At 40.8% G+C, this 20,302-nt stretch overlaps 1 protein-coding gene across 2 annotated transcripts; it reads left to right on the top strand.

Annotated features, from left to right (window-relative positions):
• Positions 1 to 294: 294 nt before the first annotated feature.
• On the top strand, positions 295 to 17,065 carry ube2v2 (ubiquitin-conjugating enzyme E2 variant 2). Of its 2 annotated transcripts, none has more exons than XM_039816673.1 (4): positions 295 to 425; positions 15,609 to 15,757; positions 15,911 to 16,036; positions 16,206 to 17,065. In XM_039816673.1, the coding sequence occupies exons 1-4, from the start codon at positions 410 to 412 to the stop codon at positions 16,350 to 16,352; spliced, it is 438 nt and encodes a 145-aa protein (XP_039672607.1). In that variant the 5' UTR covers positions 295 to 409; the 3' UTR covers positions 16,353 to 17,065. The 2 variants fall into 2 exon arrangements, with proteins under 2 accessions (XP_039672607.1, XP_039672608.1); XM_039816674.1 differs by lacking the exon at positions 295 to 425 and adding an exon at positions 489 to 509.
• The last annotated feature ends 3,237 nt before the right edge of the window (positions 17,066 to 20,302 follow it).

The following is a 20,302-nucleotide window of genomic DNA, read 5'->3' as shown; positions in this document are numbered from 1 at the left end:
TGTGAACTCATACTGTTTTGTACTTCTTCATAAATCATAGTGTTAGTCATAATGAGAAACTGACTTAGTATCTCAAAATAATGACTTAGTATCTCAAAATTATGACTTAGTTTCTCAAAGTAATGACTTATGTCAAAATAATGACGTAGTATCTCAAAATATTGTCAAAATAATGACTTTAGATTCTCAAAATAATGAGAAGCTTTCTTAAAATAGACTACGTCATTATTTTAGAGATACTAATTAGTCATTGTAATGAAAGCATCTTTTTTTTATCACATTGGCGGAAATGGCCTTCCATAATTGTGAACCAGCAGCTTGCAGTGCCCTGATCTGCCGGTGAGATATGTTGCTGTAGGTTCGTCTGTGATGTCACAGTTGTGTGTGCTTCTGGACTCGGCTGAAGAAGATGGCGGCCTCCTCAGGTTTGTGTGCCTTCAAATCTCACATTTACACCGACACAAAGTATGGGCGAAGCAGCGGACGCGCAGTCATCACAGCCACCAAACGTAGATCTTACTCACTCACAGATGTTTACAAAATTGCTCTGATTTTTGATGTATTGTTAATATATCCTCTCGGTAAAGCAATGATTTTCACGGGAGCCATCTATCTCATGGAACGGTATTTGCTAACCTAGCTTAAATGAGCGAATAGCTTGCCCCGAGTTGGCTAAAATAGCTCAAAGGTGTCAGAAATAAGCGTCATTATTACAAGTATTGACTTAATGTGTCACAAAGAAAACCCCTTATCTAATATAATGCGATATGAGAGTTTAAAGGGGTATAAACGTTGCCGTTAATATAAGGATTGTAAACGATAGCTTAGCTACTGTTAATTTACTAGAATATTCCAACACCGCGAGGCAGCGAGTGTTGATGCCGTTGTTTATTTGATCGGAAGAGCCGTTACGTTAATACAATTGTATTGACTTTCCAGGCACAACTCATTTGTGTGGCTTAATAGACATTAAACTACAAAAATGTAACTAACAGTGACACATTTGTGGGGATTTGATAGCTTCTCTGTGACACACCTCACACTGCAACACTACCACCATCACGGTAACGTTAACGTAATTGAGGGACCCTAACCCTGATCAGCACTTAACTTGCTAACGTTGTTGTTAACGGGTTTCTTTAACCCCAGGAATAGATGCAGAGAATAACTCCGTGTCTTTATATAAGGTATTTTTTTTTTCGTGGCATTTTTAGATGGTGTATAAACCAACCAGATGTTACAACGTTACGCTGTAGTTGGCACGCTTTGTTTCAGCAAGTAGTCGGAGCCCATGCCTTCTTAAGCGCACGACAGAACGCGTGGTTGTCAAGCTTACAAAATAAACTCTGCGAATTTCAGAAAAACGAAATACTAGCTATTTATACTTTTTTACATGGTTCAACGTAACTTCAGTTTATTCTACGTCTATTTAGCTATACACCACGGGAATGTAATTGAAAATTGAAGAAACGGGAAGTAACTTCATAATCGAAACTACCTTAGGGCAATTTGGCGCGACCTGCTGATTCATTTCTATCCTAGCAAGGTTTAAGTTTCTAGATGCCAGAAATAACCGTTAAAATGACTGGCATGGGACGCCACCAAACCGTTTCTCTTGTTATTTAGATTTTAGAGTAAATTGAATCACAAATTACAATCGGAGTAGACCAAATGTGTGATTCTGATGTATTATTATTATTATTATTATTATTATTATTTGTGAAAAAAAAGCAGGGGGGGGGGTGTTCGAAAACAAAACATGCAATATTTAAACGTACAATATGTAACTTTCTGCCGCTAGGGGTCTCTCAACCAAAACAATGGACGATAAAACTGGACTTTTGATGAGGTTGGGAAGTTGCGTGGAATTATGGGAGTTTTTATCGTTAAACACCTTCGCTGCCGGTTAGAATGCATCAGTTCACGGACGAGTTTACCCGTTCAAGTTTATTCACGTTACGTTTATTCATGTTATTGTAATAAAATAGCTGCAGTTTCCCCAACATAATTACGTTTTTCTTGATTAGATTTTTATTTGTAGCTGACCAGTTAGCTAGTGAGCCAGCAAGCTAACAGTAGCCAGCAGCTAAAACACAAAATATTTCACATATCAATGTCACCTTTTGGATGGTTTCAACACCGGGGCGGACGGGGTTTGTTGTAACGCTAGCTAGCTACTAAACGAGGCTGAGAGACGGGTGTGGGTGGGGATTGTCGGGGGAATCTCCGTGATCACGAGCCAGGACGTTCGATGCCGGTTGTGCAGCAGGAGAACATCTCTCAGCTGCCCGGAATTATCTCCCCTTCCCTTTTCAGTAATCTTAATTTTTCGTTTTGGTGCTTAACCCACCTTTTGTCGGGTTAATTTAGCTAACCGTAAAGACAGCTAAACGCGAAGGGGGGAGAAATTCGGCAGGGAGGAGATTTTCGGCACATACACCGGTAGCGCTACAGAGATGTAGCTAGCTACCGCTATGGATGTTGCCGCTGTTGTGACTCGGTGCTGGGTCTGATATAGTCTGTTTCCCGACGTTTAATTAAACTGCCGTTAGCGTCGTAAGCACCAGGCACTGGAGATAAGTTCTGGCCGGGGGGGTTGCTGTAATGAAAGTAGCTGGCTGATAGCTGACAGGGGGCTAACGGTAACTAGCTAGCTATATGTCCCGGGGCTGTTGTCAGCTGTCATCCCGACTGAATCTCTCTGCGCCGGGGGAGTGAGGCAGACAGACCGGGGTGTGCTACTTTGGCTAAATTAGCATTAGATTAATCGTCTATCTACAGCTAACGTTAACGTTACTAGTGAAGTTATTCGTGGGTTAGCTCAGTCCTGTTAGCTGTGGTCGAAACAGTGATACTAAAAATAACTGTATTAGTGTGTTGAACGATGTTGTAACCTCATAATGTTACCCACAGCTTTAGCATCAACATTAGCACATTGTAGTAACGTCAAGCTGGTATCGATATTGAACTTTCAAAATAGATAAGATCTCTGTTGTATTACTGTGATGAAAAGTGGGATGTAATTAATCACAAAATGATGCTGAATGGCAAAAAAAGCAGTATTACAGTTACAAGCATTTTTTTTCTGCGACATTGTATGATTTACAATTACTCTTGAACGTATCATCTTGGTGCCAGTGTTCTGACGGAAGTTAGAGTAACTGGAGGGTGAAAGGTTATATGACGCCACTGACGGGCGACTAAAGGAAACGTGCCGTGTCTGAAAATAAAATAACCGATTTCTCTGGGTTTGACATTTGGTGGAAACATTTGGGATAGTGTAAGAACACAACTCATAAAAATATATAACATAGGTATGTTCATTTTTAGATATTTTAAAGCAGAAATGTTACATATTGTACCTTTAAATCCCCCTTGCAATACCATGGATATAGTCAGCACTCAGTCAGGAATGTCAAACGCTTAAATATGTACTTCAATATTCAAGGAAAAAGACCAGCGCTTTGAAGCCGGAGAGTGGAATTCATTGCGGCGAAAACAAAATACTTTCACCCAGGAAACGCTCATTCGTAACTAGTCGTTTTGGTGCCTAAACTTAACTTTCACGGCCTCCATAACGCAAATTTTTTCTGGCTGGACTCCAACTACATGGCCCCTGAAAGGACTGTCATCTGCCGATGCCTGTACCCGGCTCACAGCCACCTAATGGCAGCTAAACAACTGCTGCTGGTAGCCGGCGTCCCGGAGCTTTGTAGCATCTAAATACAACCAGCAACTGCGCTCGGATTGTATCGTTCTGTCGCACTATAGACTGTTCACGTTACAGCACTTAGTTTAAAATAACTTCTATTTTAGGTATATAATGTTCTATTGGTGATGTAGCATTGATCAATTTGAGGGGGTGGGGGATACATTTTGACCCCACCAGGGATAAAAATAATTCAGCAGTGGTATGTAGACCAGAAAGGAGGAAATCCCATGCATCCCCTCTGGAAAATCACATCTTAATTATTATTGTAATTTAATGTAATAAACTCTCCCCCACAAACTTAACTTGACATATGTTTCAGATTTGTAGGAACAACGGTATTGTTTGGCATTGTAATAACAATATTAAGGACCCAAAGAGAGAAGGAAAAGCTATGACATCCACAGGGGGATAAAACTATACAGTAATAAATATGCGTGAGAGGCACAAACTGAGGCTGTTCCAGACCATATTGATTTATTCATTATTCGGTCTTTTATCATGTAGGATAGTGGTGGCCTCTACAAAGCCCTACTGATCACACACTAGATCAGCTACTCAAACTAAGGTATTATTTTCCTCAATGTGCAGTTACTTGGCTTTATACTTTATACCAAACACTTTTTATACTTATACCAAAACACTTTTCATAAGGATTCCTTAAATTTGGTTATTAAAGAGACGTGACTAGAGTTGGGCCTATATCTGGTTTACAAGGCTAAACTGGTTTGATTTAATGCTAACCTGTAGAACCGGCATTGGTCATTATGTCAACTTCTGGCAAATTAAAGAGTGGGCAGTAGCGTTACTAGTTTAACTATTTCTAAATAGCGTTGCTGTTTTGTTTAATCAAATAGCTTGTCAGTAGCTTAAAGGTCCCATGACATGGTGCTCTTTGGATGCTTTTCTATAGACCTTAGTGGTCCCCTAATACTGTATCTGAAGTCTCTTTCCCGAAATTCAGCCTTGATGCAGAATTACAACCACTAGAGCCAGTCCCACAATGAGCTTTCCTTAGTATGTGCCATTTCTAGCCACTGGGGGACCATAGGCAGGCTGGGAGAACGCATATTAATGTTAAAAAACCTCATTAAGTGCAAGTTTCGTGCCATGGGACCTTTTTAAGTTATCTATTTTATTGATCAAGTAGTGTGGTAGCGTCCATGCAAGCTAACGTATATTTCCCCGAGCATTCTGAAGCTCAAGCACAGAGCTTTCTGCTGCGGTCTGAAATAAATCTGCTCAATATCACTCGTGCCACCGCCAAACCAGAGCTGTATAGTAACAAAGTAGAACTACTTCACTACTCTACTTAAGTACTAAAAGGCTGTATCTGTACTCTACTGGAGTATTATTTTTTTCTCCTACTTCCACTTTTACTTGAGTACATATTTTCAATGAATGAAATACTTTTACGCCCGATACATTTTTTTTTATGTGCTGCATCGTTACTCGTTACTGTTGTGAATTCCTCATGCTACGGAGACTGTGTAGGTTACAGTTTGTGTGTATTTACGGCTACGTTAGTTCGATGCACGCTAATTGCGTTAGTTTATGTAAGAAATCCGCGGTCAGCGTTGTTTCTTTTCATTACGGTTGCCCATTCAGAAGTCAGAGATGATGTAAGTTTGTACTCTTTCTGTTTAGCTATAGTTACAGCAGATGAAGCTATTCCTGAGTGGTTTCAGTCTGCAGTGAGTGCTGAATGTTAACCGTTTGACCCTGTGATGTGAAGCTGCTAGTTTATCTGTATTTTGCTAGCTTGCTAACTTTCCGTACATCACACATGTTACTAGTTAGTGTGTGATACATTTTTGGGGCTTAAATCGTTACTGTGCTGGAGAGGATGTTCATTTTACTTGCACAGTGTGATAATTGTACATATGATATTCAAACCTTTGACTGCTTTCTTTAATAACTAAATAACACAGTACTTGTACTTTTACTTTCAGTACTTGAGTAGTACATTTTAAAATAAACTACTTGCAATACTTTAGTAGAAAAAATGTTGAATACTTTAGTACTTCTACTAGTCACTTTTTTGATAGAGCACTTGTACTTTTACTCAAGTATGGGTCTCGAGTACTTTATACATGTCTGCGCCAAACCCAGACGGTCAGACAGATGTAGGTATCATTACATCGATGTACAAAAAATAGCTTCAATGTCATAAACTACTATTGCCATGGTGATGTAACGTTGGCTAATAGCGTAAACGTAACACTAGGGCTGAAACGATTCCTCAAATAATTCGATTACAAAAAATCCTCAAAGCAAAATTCTTTGCCTCGAAGCTTCGTTGAATCAATGTAATTAAGGTTGTACGACTCACTGTGTTTCCGTACGGAGGATTATTACTAGCGCACAACAGGTTGACGCTTCTGCGGACACAAGCATAGACAGTATATAAACACAAGACTGACAGCCCAGATTACAAATGAAGCAAGACGAAAATAGCGAGGGTCTAAGAGAAGAGACAGGCGAGAAAACGACAAAGTTTGGGATCATTTTAAGGTGCAAACATGCTGCCCGTCATCTCTCTAACAAACATCCAGTGTGCTCATCCATTCCACTGAGCGAACCCCAACACAAGGTAATAAACGGCTGCTGCTCTCGTCCAACGCGCTGTTTTACACAACTAGCCTACAGCATGCTACTCTGCTAATAGCCATGTTCGGTTTGTAGTCTTAACTGTTTATTATTTTGCTACTAATCTTTGGAAACTTAGCTGCTGCCGGAGACAAACCGGCTCCTCCCCCCAGCACGGCCACTTAATATGCACGTGAATGACGTCATCATTCCGGTGATGTCTGTATTCTTTATTCTTTCTCCTCACGGTGTATTAGGCTTCTGAAAATTGTAGTTGAATAGCCCTGCTGTAAGCTTTGTACCGTCACATTTACCCTCTGGTCAGTGAACAGCCCTTTTGCATATCCAGTGCAAAGAGCCAGAGGCAAGAAGGGGAAGGGGGTGAAAAATATTAACATTTGGGCCACCAAAAAGTACTATTGTAATGTTTGTTTTTTTTATGTGTAGGCTAACACGATTCTTACCCTTCTCGCCTTGGCCTACCTGCATGTGAAAACGAAATGCTTTTGTCATGTCTGAACAATAAGTTAGCGAGAGTTAGCAACACAAGGCATTGTGAGCTCTCAGGGCACGGAGCTACGGTAGAGAGACTGAGTAACGTCTGTAGAGAGGAAGTGACAGGCTGTGGCTGGGAATCAATAGAAGGATGGGAAATAGTGTTTTAACATGCATTTTTAAAAGACATCCTCTAAGTCAAAATGTTATTAATTAGCTCGTTCTTGTTTCCTAACTGTGTCACGAGTAGAGCTGGGCGATTTTCTTCCCTAAAAAAATCTGCGATTTTTTTTATTTTTTTAAATAAAAAAAAAACTCGATTTTCGATTTGATTTTCCCCCCCCCCCCTTCCATTTAAAACAAAATAACTGCGAACTGTAAATATATTTTAAAAATATATATTTATTGTATTTAATTAAAGTGAATCAACATAAACAAAATTGCAAAGGCAAACCCTTTCTCTAACTGACAAGTCACTGTGCAGTGTGCAACAAAGATTGTTAAACATCCAAATTATTTATACTGTATTTAGATTGAGCTAAGAAAACAACAAAAAATCCTGAGGTAACTCTTAGTTGAATTGAACATGTAAACAGTAACACCATTCGCCATAAAAAATGTAATTGCATTTTAAACATTCTTTGCAAGGAAAATGAGCCTATCAACAACAGCAGGCTTGAGGCAAGCTCGGTGACAGGTGACAATACCCCCACCCACACTAAAGACCCTCTCTGATGGGGCGCTAGTTGATGGAATGGCCAGGTATTTTCTTGCCAGACGACTGAGTCTTGTGAAGTTGGGCTGATGCTGCTTCCACCACTCAAGTGGGTCAGTGTCAGAATCCACCTCAGGACCCAATAAGTAGGAGGTGAGCTCTGCTTCGACTTTGTCCTTTACTGACTGGTGGGACAGTGATGCAGGTGCTGCTTTCTTAAAGAAGGCAGCTAAAGTTTTCTTCTTGGGTGGGCTCTCTTCTTCTTGGCACATTTGTACAGCAGGACCTTCTTCCTCTGAGCAGAGGGCAGAAAGCTCAGTGACAGCTCTTTTCTTAATAATGTCCAACTTGTCCGGGGTAATGTAGTTGGTACGGAACCGTGGATCCATTAGTGAAGCCATGTCAAGGAGCTCGTCATTCTCAGGGTCACTGTATTTCTGTTCAAGGTAGCACAAGATATTTCTTTTTATTGCAGCGGTGAGATCTAAATCTTTCTCCTCTCGCTGAAGGAGACTTGTTTTAAACAGATGCAGCACAGGTTTAATGTATGAAACGCTGACATAAGATTCTCCAGACAGCGCATCAGTAAAGTCCTGAAGTGGTTTGATAGCTTTATTTGTGGCATCTAAAACCTCCAGATCTTGCCACGTAGGAACAAGATGGCGGGTTTTCTTGTCGGCACCCAGAACACGGACGATGGCTCTCTCTTGTTCAAGAAATCTATCAATCATTTTTTGCCGCAAACCCCATCTTGTCAGTGACTCAGTTACCAGTTGATGAGGAGGAAGACCCAGCTCTGCCTGAACCTCTGCCATGTCCCGTCTTTTTTTCCAACTATATGAAAAGGCAGAAACTGCCTTTTTACACACTCCAATGGCACGGTCAATCCGTTCATCTTTCACACCATTCACTGTAATAAAGAAAGGGGAAAAAACAAAAACAATATTTAGTTTCAGTAAGTGTAAATTTTTTTGAGCACATGCCCTACACACACAGCTTAGGTACAAAGTATTTTTATCTTTACTTTAGAAATGTATTTTTCCCATATTTATTGTAACGCCATATTCATACCATAGTCTTAAATGGTAATAGATAAATCAGTGTGGTCCTAGTAGTAGTTTTGACCAAAGAAAAAACTACTCTACCTTTTTAAAATAGTCAGGGGAAATACATATAACAATGTTGAGTTGAAAAAAAAATAAACTTAACTGACAAAGAAAAAAAAATCAAATTTAATTAAAAGTGTAATTTAGGTTATAAAACTAGTACTACACTTTTTTGTTATATTTCACACAAACTTACCAACAGCATTGTGCAGTCGATGTCCAAAGCACTTGAGGTTTGGCCAATTATTGTCCTTCATAGCTCTGATTACATTGGAGCCACTGTCGGTCGTCATACAGGTAAGGTGCTCCTCTGAAAGGCCCCAGTAGTTCAGAGCATCCTTTAACTTTAGTGCAATAGTTTGGCCCGTATGGTCCTGGGGGAAATATGACGTTTGGAGACAGACGCTTTGCATGTCCCAGCTCTCGCTGACATAAAGAACCGTAAGACACATGTAAGGCTGCATGGTTCGGCTCGACCATAGGTCAGTAGTGGCAGCGTAAAAGTCAATTCCCTTCAACTCGCTTATTATCTTTTGCCGAGTGTTGTTATACAGCTGAGGAGAGCAACGTCAGAGAAATGCTTGCGGCTAGGTACTGTATATCGAGCGTCCAAAACTTTCAGCATGTTGTTAAACCCTCTCTTCTCAACAGAGTAAACTGGCAACATATCCGTAGCTATGTAGAGGGTAATTGCTTCCGTTATGGCTTTCCACCTTGCCTTGCTCTTCTCTAAATACGGTACACTGTTTGAAAAGCTTTGTTGAAGAGTTGTTTGCTTTGCAAAAGAGGTGCTAGCGCCTAGAGTGCTAGCGCCTAGAGTGCTAACGCCGCTAGAGTGGTTTTCTTTTCGAAGAAGGCAACACTAAAGCCGCATGTCTTCGCTTTAAATGCTGAAACAGATTTAAAGCGAATCGATTTTATTCCCAGCCCTAGTCACGAGTTATTGGATCTCAGCTGGGAGCTTCGAGGAGATAGCTAAGACCTTCAGCTGTCAGAGTCCACTTCATCTTAATATATTAACTTCTAATATCTGTAGTCTCATTAACATGACAATCTGTAAGAAACAGGGTTCTTATAAACCATTTAAATAGTAGTGACAGCACCGTTTGGCTTTGTTATCAATGCCAGCATGGTGGCTAACACTACTGTTACTCCGTTTAGGACATTTCTGCTGTGCTTTCTAAAGGCGGATTTATGCTTCTGCAGGGGCTCTACGCAGAGCTTTTGCCGTAGGCCAACGTAAGTGGCCTGAGGTTTATACTAGTGCGCTGGTGTCTGCGTCGTTCTAGCGTATCTCTTCAAGAGAATAGCAGGGCCGGCATGTGTGTATGCGTGGGGAGTGCAGGGCTCTAGAGTGTGACCAAAATTTGTAAGGGTGCGACTAAGATTTTTCCTAGGTCGCACCGGTTCACCGAACGTCCTCGCATCCGCTGCCTCTCCACGAACGAAGCAATGTCGTTTATATCAATATGGTTTAATGTTCCGTTACATGACCCGTTCCTTCTGTAAAGCCGTGCCTGTGTTTGGATCTCTCCTCAGCGCAGCCCCGCCCCCATTCACACACACACACACACACACACGGCTCCCCTGCAACACGGAGAGAGACACAGCGCCGTCGGTCCAAACTGCTGACATTTGTCTACAGTTTTAATTGTTATTAACACAGCTATATAGGCCTGTCACGATAACAAATTTTGCTGGACGATAAATTGTTTGCGATAAATGATAATATTGTCGTTGAGAGACCATTTGCATTTAATATAATGATAATGGCATAATAATGCAGGTACACCTTTTCAAAGATCAATACACTTTTATTTCTAAAGGATATTTAACACAGGAACTGGAAGACATTTTAAATACCCACAATATGTCTTTGATCTCCTTTTTAGTATGTCGTCTTCACGCTGCTGTACAGTTGTGGAACTGCGGTTTGTTCTCCCAGGCAATTCATAGGCTACTGGCTGTCAAACGTTTGCTGCATTCCTCGAGTGTTTGTGCGATAGACTACAGACTCTGTACTACATTTTACAATTATTTAACACTAAATATAAAATTTAAATAATATATAATTAATAAATTAAATCTATCTATAAGGCTATATGCCACATGGCGACTAAATGTTTGTACCAAAATAGTTTTTGTTTTTCAGTCTTCATTTTGGCAAAGGGGCGGCTTCTGCTCCTCTACAGGTCGGAGCTTCGTGGGGGCGGGCCGACACACACACACACACACACACACACACACACACACACACTGAAACCGCTTGCGAGACTGACAAGTCCACATCAGCCGAGTATGTCCGAGCCCGTCTCCACCGCCTCCACCTGCAGGTTGTCAGCTGTGTGGTTTGGAATGAAAACGGGACGCCGAGTAACACGGTTGATATCGCTCATATACTTTTTTTGAGAGAGAGAGAGAGAGAGATCCATCCATCCATCCATCCATCCATCCTAGGCTATTTATTTCAGATAACTTTTGTTGTTGTGTTGCAGCTGTATATTTTCAAACCGGTAAAGGAAACCCTGTCTTTGCATTTTATTTTAATCACAATCTGTTTTAATAAAAGTGTCTTTGACTTAAAACTGAACATTTAGCCCACTTTGTAAAAAAATACAGAGCTATATATCGTGTATCGCCATTCAGCGTTAACGGCGGCGCGTTGGGTGCACCTAAATTTTGTGCTGGTGCACCTAAATAAAAAAGTTAGGCGCACCAGTGCAACCAAGGCAAAAAGTTAGTCTGGAGCCCTGGAGTGTGTGGTGATGCAAGTGATGTGATTAGCTTCGGAGCGACTACGGACTCTAAAGGACACAGTGGGAGGAACAAAGTGTCTCCCAGGTGCTTTCTGACCACGGTCTGAGAGCTGTAGCAGGAAACGTTTACAACAGAGCCGCTTCACTACAATTGTTTGATAGTATTTAATTACAGGGTAACTGCTTACACTCTACGTTGCACACTTTGACTTGCAATCACATCATAGCCATGCCCTAAAACACCCCTTGCTTTATCGACGATTTTAAAATCAACGAGACCATAATTCCAAAAATTAACATCATTCTGTGTTGAAGAAGACTTAAAACTAGCGATTGAGACCATAAACTCATTATGAAAATGTTTACTGCGGTAATAAATCAAGTGAGAAGTGGGTCACCTTCTCATAGACTTCTACAGAAACCCACCTCCTTTTGCAACCGCATGTGTCACCCCCTGCTGGAATTCAGATAGAATGCAGGTTTAAGGCACTTTGGCATTTGCAGCACTTTGCCGAACCGTATACGTTGTCCATTAAAGGAATATTTCACCGCTGGAAAGCTGAATATATCCTTAAATTGGGTCACTTATGTAGTAGAAATGTGAAGAAAAAAAATTTAATTGGTGCCTTCTAGGCCGAGAAAAGCCAGAAAATGTGTTTTGGTCTTATATGGATGAAAAACACCAAATCCCAGAATGCACCTGCTTCGTTGCTTTGAGTCCACTCCCAAGCCACGCCTACCGCTTGACAGACCGACAGAGGCATTCAACTCAACTCAAGCGTGTTTTATTGTCATTTCAACCATATACACGAAACAACGTTTCATCGTGACTCAAGTGGTGTTACACATTTAACATATATAAAAACGAAATTATATAAAAACGACATACGAAACAGGCTACATTTAGTACACACACTTTATAGGCTCCGTAAAGTTCGGCTAACGCATACTAGCATTAGCCCTTGGTGGGCTGTAAACACCGAGCATAAACACAGCCGTGAATTAGTGTGTAATCTAGAATGGTCGGCATTTAACAGTCACAAACTCCACCGGCAGTTAGCAGTTAAATGAATACAAATCACCACATTTCTACGCCACTCGGTGTTAACACAGCCCACCTCTTTTACCTGGCGACAGAGCATCTCTAGCTCAGAGGGCTAGCAGGCCTGGTAGCTGGACAGTCCGGTACACTATTCCACAACAAAAACACAGCAGTCTCTGAACTCACGAAGTTGAAGTTGGATGTAGTCCAGTTTGTGGTCTAAATGAGCGGACACTTGCAAGCAGGATCCGTAAAGTTCAGCTAACGCATACTAGCATTGGTGTAGCTAAACACAGAGTATAAACACAGGTGTGAATTAGCGTGGAATGTCGAATGGTCTGCATTTAACAGTCACAAGCTCCACCAGCAGTTAGCAGTAGCTAGTTGGATTTTATTTCTACACCAGTCCACCTCCACGGGCCGGCGAGAGCAGCCTGGTAGCTGGATAGTCCCGGTTCCTGTACACTGTTGCTCAGGCATGTTTCCACAAGTTTCGTTGAAGGAGGATGTAGTCCAGCTTGTTGTTTAATGAGCAGACACTTGCAAGCAGGATGGCTGGGACAGGTGGACAGCTAGCGTTAGCTTTCCACCTAGCCGATGAGGATGTCCCCTAGCCGGCTAGCGGCATTGAGCGACACCGCTGGTCTCCGTGCAGGCGAAGCTCACGTAGTGTGCCGAGTATTGCGTCTGTAATAACGTTTCCTCCATATTCTCCGATCTGTACCGATGTATCCCGTGTGTACACACGCCGGTAGTTTGAATGCAGATAATTGTTGTAAATGTTTTCTGCTGAAAACCGAAAGCCTGTTTAGCGAAGATTCAAGATGGCTGACAGTCGTTTTCATTCGGAATACCTCGGCCAGACTCGGCAGTCCAACCCCTGTGGGCGTGTTGAAAACATACGGAAGTAGGTCCTACTACTGACTGTAGTCCTTGCCTCTGGCCCAAAAATCTTCCAATGACGCAAAAATCGTCATTTTACGTCATCGGAAGATTTTTTCCAGGCCCCAAATGCAGAGATCTCTCGTCTCAGGGAGACATGAGGGAGGGAGGCACGGTCATTCAGAAATACTATCGGGTTTCTACTGATGCAAAGCTGAATGCTAAATCGGTGAAGTATCCCTTTTAATATTAACGGTCTATGGTTTGAAGTCCCTCTAGTGGACAGAATGTGTAACAACAACCACATGCTGATAGTGGCATTGGCAATGCAAAAGCCTGAGTAGTGTAGTAAATATTAATAATTAATAATGGGCTGAATTTAGGTCTTAAATATTCAAATATAATTTGAAAATTTAAAAATAATGAATGAAATTCGAATGGTATTATAGAGGAAAATTGACACCTCTAATTGATCATGTTAATAATTGTTAGTTGCAGCCGTAGTATCTTAAGCATTTCTGTTCTGCAGTTTCTTGTTACGTAGCAGCTGACACCAGGAACACTGTGCTGAGCTAAAATTAGCCGCTATCATTAGCTGCAAACATTGATGTCTTCACCAGTGTTTGTGTGTTGATAAAGGACTGAAATCTCCAACAACTTTGTGTGAGCAGATGCCTTTTTAAGAAAGTATGAGAGCCACTTAAGAGTGAATCCCTCATAGTGGCCATTGCACACTAGATGTCAAATATTGATTTTTAAAAAGTGATTTGTGAAGGCTTACTGCGATGAGTGTTGTCTGAGATTGGAGGAGGTGAAATTAACGGTCCAAAGACGGAAGGGAAAATTGAAATGTTTGTCCTCTGCCTCTGTCACGGGGCCTTTTCACTTCCCCCTTCTGTGAATTTGTCTTCTAGATCATGATTATAAAAAGCAGTAGTTTTACTCGAGTGCCTCAACCTCCACCACTCCTCCAGCGATGAGCTGTAAGTGGTCATTTACACAGCTGTGAGTGCCTGTCAGGCTGTGTGTTTAATGCCAACGTCTGAACCTTCTAAGAACAGTTTCCCAGTAGCTGAACGCTTTTTGACTGACTGCGTTTTAAATGATGTAATTATCAGGTTACGTACGCTGTTACGTCGGTCATAAGGTGACTGGATGTTACCCAAAATCATTCATGAAAAAATCAGCAGTATGTGCTCCAAATCTCATGACTGTTTCCAGCAACGATCAAGACTGCAGGTTTTTATAACACTTCAATGATCAGCAGCGTCAGATGTCTTAAATAAATGTTTTGTGAACAAGGTATCAAATGAGATGCAGCTCCACAGCAGGCATTATGGTTCTTGTATCAACCCACATTTTTGCACATTTTTAGCTCTCTTACTCATGTGGATGATTTACTTCTCTATTCATTAGAAAGATGAATGTATGTGCATTTGTTTTTATTAAAGGATGCACAGTTGGAGCACAGTGACAAAACACTTTGATAATGATGTTGCAGTTCAGGGGATTATTTTTCTCTTCGATCTATCGATTTTTTTTGTTTTGTTTTTCTATTTATAGTTTAATTATTTCGCCTTTTAAAAACGTAGGTGAATCGTTTAAAAAACATGCCTGTCTTAACTCAATCTCTCACAATTCTTTCTTAAAATTGTTTAAATTTGTTGTTTTGTCTGACCGAAAGTAAGACTTGGAAAGCTATTTAATATACAATGATAAAAGCTGAAGATTTCTCACATCTGAGAAGCAGGAACCGGACAATATTTTACAATTTTCCTTGATAATTGATAATTAAATGGGACAATTAATAAATGATCAAAGTAGTTGCGGATTATTTTTCTGCCGATCGACTAATCGTTTCAGCTCTATTATATTAATCTGCAAATTATTTAATTAATCAGTTAACCTTTCGGTCTATACAACATCACAAAATAGTGAAAAGTGCCCGTCATAGTTTTCCAATGTGACATTTTCAATGTTACTGATGGGTTTTTAAAGCAACACTAGAGAACTTTTCCTGCTTCGGTCCCCCTACAGGTTGGAAGCGGAATTGTCCATTACATTACATTGTCCAGTTCATTCGAACTACAGATCCGCTACCCGATCTGGTAAACTTGCATAATGTAATGTAATGTAATGGACACTTCTGCTTCCAACCTGTAGGGGGACCGAAGCGGGAAAAGTTCTCTAGTGTTGCTTTAATGATTCGTTGTTGGTTTTGGTCTTTTTATGGAATTTGTCAGCAGTTGAAAATGAGTATCAGACAGACATTCTTTAAATCTGTGTAATTCATATTCTATTTTTGTTATTTTAGGAGTTAAAGTTCCACGTAATTTTCGCTTGTTGGAGGAGCTTGAAGAGGGGCAGAAGGGCGAAGGCGATGGCACAGTCAGCTGGGGCCTCGAGGATGACGAAGACATGACTCTCACACGGTGGACAGGCATGATCATCGGACCAGCAAGAGTAAGGAGAGCCAACTCAGCATGCGGATTCTCGTGTGTGTGTGTGTGTGTGTGTGTGTGTGTGTGTGTGTGTGTGTGTGTGTGTGTGTGTGTGTTCGCGCACGCGTTTTATCGATACTGTAACCAATGTTTTTCTATTTTCTTGATTTTTCAGACCAATTATGAGAACAGGATATACAGCCTGAAAGTGGAATGTGGATCTAGATACCCAGAGGCGTCCCCAACTGTTAGATTTGTAACAAAAATTAGCATGAATGGGGTAAACAATTCAAACGGGTTGGTAAGTGTCATCACAAATCTGACAAGGTTACGTGTGTGTTGCTGTCTTACCATTTGTCGAACTCAGAAATTGTTTCACGTTGCAGTTTTGTGATGCTCTGTGATAACTCACTGTCAGCTGTCCTGTCACAATGACTGATCTAGTGTTTTTGTTTTGTCTCGTCACACAGGTGGATTCACGTAGCATACCAGTTTTAGCAAAATGGCAGAATTCTTATAGCATTAAAATTGTTCTTCAAGAGTTAAGACGTCTAATGATGTCCAAAGAAAATATGAAGCTTCCACAACCGCCAGAAGGACAAACCTACAGCACTTAATCCTAATGGATTGTTTTGACCCTCTGTCTTAAACCTACTCTTAGAAATATCGTGTAAAACCATCAAGAGGCTCACTTCAGTCATCAACAATGTTCTCTACAAGACCAAGATTGGACTTTCTTATTCGATAGCTCATTCAAAAAGAAAATGTCCCTGCAGTCAAGCACTGAATAGATAGTTAAGACTACAAGACCACAGTTTTCTGCCTTCAATAAACTTACTTTGACAATGACTTTTATGTTTGACATGTTCCAGCTTGAGTGGGCTTGAAGAGGGAAGCATGATGCCACACAGAGGCTATACCAGAGTCCCAGTAGTTTAAGTTCAAATTCCTGATCACTGAAGTAAACGGCAAGATGTGTGTATGACGGCATGTTCTGTAACTAATACCTAGTCGAAGTGAAGCCACATTTATGAGTTTGTTAGTCAAATTTAGCAGGTTCATTAAAATATCATGCCAATTGCTAAATATTGAACTGTGGCTGTAGTCTTATAGTGTCACAATGTAAGCAAGATTTCTTTTTTTTTTTTTTTTTTATAAATATATATATATGTATTTGACACGATACCAATATGTTTCTGTTCTGCAGCTCTTTGACATGTAACAGACGTTGAAGCCTGTTCTGTTCTGAAACCCCTTGCATTTAACTTCTATGGCAGGTGTATGAACTTGTGATTTTCTGAAATTAAAATCACTGTCTGCAAAAACGTAACAAATCTCAAAGTTGAAGTTTATTTGACTCTCCAGCTGCACCAACATTTGCCAGTTGTCCCACTAGAGGGCCTCAGCTAACAAGTTGACTCCTGGATGCGCGAGTCATTATGTTGCGAGTTCACTCGCGCTGTCCCTGCCATTCCATGTAATGGAAACCAGGTTAATGAAACAGCTGGGGGACCCCAAACTGCAGATATTTGATATGCGACCTGTGCTCATTAGAATAATGTAATCGAAACAATTCCTCAGTGTCATATTTATTTGATGAACAAGCCTGTTTCTTACTGATTTATAGTCAATCAGAACTCTGTTATGTTGTGCACTAATTCTTGTTTCAGTCCGTGAACACTGCACGGTGTTTGGTAGTAGATCTCCAGTGTGGCAGTGAGAGGCGAGGGTAGCCTACTGTTCCCTCTGAGAATGTGACCTCGTGTTGCTTTTCAGCTGTTTGATTATTCACCAAGTTTAATTAAACAAATGGGCATTTAAAGGGAATTCACTGCAGATGGTGTAATCTGTCTTTAGTACACTCGGTTTGTTCATCTGTTTAATTGTGTATGGCTAAACATTAAGTTGGTGAAGCATTTAGATTTGTAAACCCTATTTTCCAGGCAAATTGAGCAAGACCAAATTCTTTGTTCCAGCAATGGTCTGGGAGAGTAGCCGCCAGACATGGGGGACTCGAGTCGCAAATTTTAGGACTTGAGACTTGCTTGATTAACATTCATAAAAGACTCGACTTGACTTTGACTTGATATTCATGACTTGAGACTTGACTTAGACTTGAGTCAAATGACTTGATTTTCTGTTTAATAAATATATTTTTCCCTCTCTGATATTGAGGAGGAGTTAACTTTACGATTTTAGTGCTGTTACATGCGCAGGAACCGTTGATATGATGACGCGGTGCGCGGCGGCAGACCGTCAGTAAACAACACTGGCTATGGCTAGTAACTTGACGTCATGGATCCCTCTCATGGGCGTCGATACCATGGGTGCTCCGGAGCTCGAGCACCCACGGAAAATACTGACCACCCACGTGTGCCAGACTGCCAGTTCATTTTTACATTAAAATGAAACGCTGCAGTTGTGGAGCGTCTGTCATAGTGTGATTGGCTATGTCGGTGGCATTGATTATTAATTTCCCACGAAGCTGATCGCGGTTACGTGCCAGTTAAACTTTTCATCTCCAATCCTATCTGTATTTGTGAGAAGTGGCGCTGTCCTGAGTTGAAAGATAGCCTATAAGCTAGGCCTACTTTATGGCTTTATTATGGCGTGAGTGTTCGTGTGCCGCTGTCCATTTCCCAAGGTTCTGAAATGCAAACACTTTTTTTTAAAGGGTGTGCGCGTGTGAGCACCCACGGAGGAAAACATAAATCGGCGCCTATGTCCCTCTGCACAGAAAATAATAAAGTTTGGCTATAAGGATTACACATCTGACCAGGCAAAAAAAAACGAACGGTAGTTTGCAAGGTCTGCAGTACAAAAACTTCATCAGACACTTCAAATCGGGAGAGATTCGGGTTCCAGTCCCCATATTCAGCTGAACCACTATTTGGACGTTTGTGATGGACAGAACTCCCTTCAGTTTTTGGCCATGAATAAGCACACCCTCCCCTCTTTGTTCAAGGTGGCGGTAAGAGCAAATAAAACTAGGCGCACACACAACACAAACTGCTCTCTCTCTCTCTCTCTCTCTCTCTCTCTCTCTCATATAAACACACATACACGCAGACGTAGGTGTGAATAAAGCTAGGCACACATACACACAACACAAACTGCTCTCTCTCTTTCTCTCTCTCTCTCTCTCATAAACACACACGCAGACGTATGTGAATAAAGCTAGGCACACATACAACACACTGCACTCTCACATGCACATTCACTCACCAATATTAATAACTTTTCACTCACTCTCAAACACGCACACATTCACTCACAAATACACTGACAAATATCAACATATACTTTCCATGTGATAAGCAAAGGTGGTGGGATTCAGCTATTCTCAAAGAATATGTTTTGTTCTTTAAGAGAAGGAAAGGTTAAAGGATGTGTTTCTGTCTCATAAAAGTTAGACATGTTTGAAGAATATTATTTGACTTAGGAACCATTATACTTGAATGGTTTGAAGGAATTTCATGATTTGATGTCAAGTTTGAGGCATATTGAACAATGTTGATTTATTGTTGGCCTAATATCAGTTTTAGGCTGTGCTTTTTTATCTGTGTTAATTTAAACTCTTCAGATGTATGTGGATGCAATGTCTTTTTGAATATTAAGTAAAAAATGCAAATAAAACTCATAACCACAGTGACTCATAATCACTGTCTTTTAGCTTGTTTAAAAATGGAAACTTTGGTATGACTTGACTTGTGACTTGCTTGACCAAAGCTATGACTTGACTTGCTTGATTGTCACAAAAAATGACTTTGACTTGCTTGAGACTTGAAGGTTACGACTTGAGACTTGCTTGTGACTTGCCCATGTGTGACTTACTCCCATCTCTGGTAGCCGCTCTGTGAGGGAGGGTTAATGGTGTATTTTGGCGATTTCTGGCAATTTACATTACCATTATTCACTGGCACCAGGCTCAACTTATTTTGGAAGGAATATTTGATGGTCCAGCCGCAAAACATCGATCAAATTATTCAATTGACATTCTTCTATCCAGAGCTTGTGCCACTGATATTATAAATACCCATTTATGATGGAATTTAAAACGTTGCTGGTCCCTTTTTGTAAGCAAGTAAAAATCTATCCTCAAAAGCATTCAAGGCTTGAAGACAGTGTGTCTGTGTGTGACATCTCAAAATGGTGAATTGTGCTGGCTTCCACATTCGACCTGTGTGACCTCGTGGCCATATATCTCCTTGCTGCAGCCGAGCCTGACTCCCGGCAGCCTGTTTTGTCTCGGGGCTGGGATGAGCACACGTCTGTTTGGCCACGTTGACTCCGCTCTGTAACAATTGTCACTGCAGCATGGCAAGGGTTTGGCGTTGGTGATGATTTTTTATTAGTCACATGCTGCATGTTTAATCTATAGACAGCTGACTTGCATAAAGATGAATTGAACCACAAAGGCATCTTGTCTTAGTATGTTTTACTTTATATGAATATAAAGTATACATTTGCATGAGAAAAGCAACATATAAACAAATAAAACATGATTGAATTGTGAATTTCTGCAGAATTTGCATATCAAAAGTCACAATTGTTTTTACTTTTAAGC

Source organism: Perca fluviatilis, chromosome 11 (assembly GCF_010015445.1).
Source record: "Perca fluviatilis chromosome 11, GENO_Pfluv_1.0, whole genome shotgun sequence".
NCBI lineage: Eukaryota > Metazoa > Chordata > Actinopteri > Perciformes > Percidae > Perca > Perca fluviatilis.
This window is presented reverse-complemented; position numbering and strand designations above follow the sequence as displayed.

Excerpts from the sequence above, each read along its gene's own strand:
- ube2v2 (XM_039816673.1), top strand. Across the intron at positions 15,758-15,910 it reads TGATCATCGGACCAGCAAGA|ACCAATTATGAGAACAGGAT; the intron begins GTAAGGAGAGCC and ends TTGATTTTTCAG. Across the intron at positions 16,037-16,205 it reads TAAACAATTCAAACGGGTTG|GTGGATTCACGTAGCATACC; the intron begins GTAAGTGTCATC and ends CTCGTCACACAG.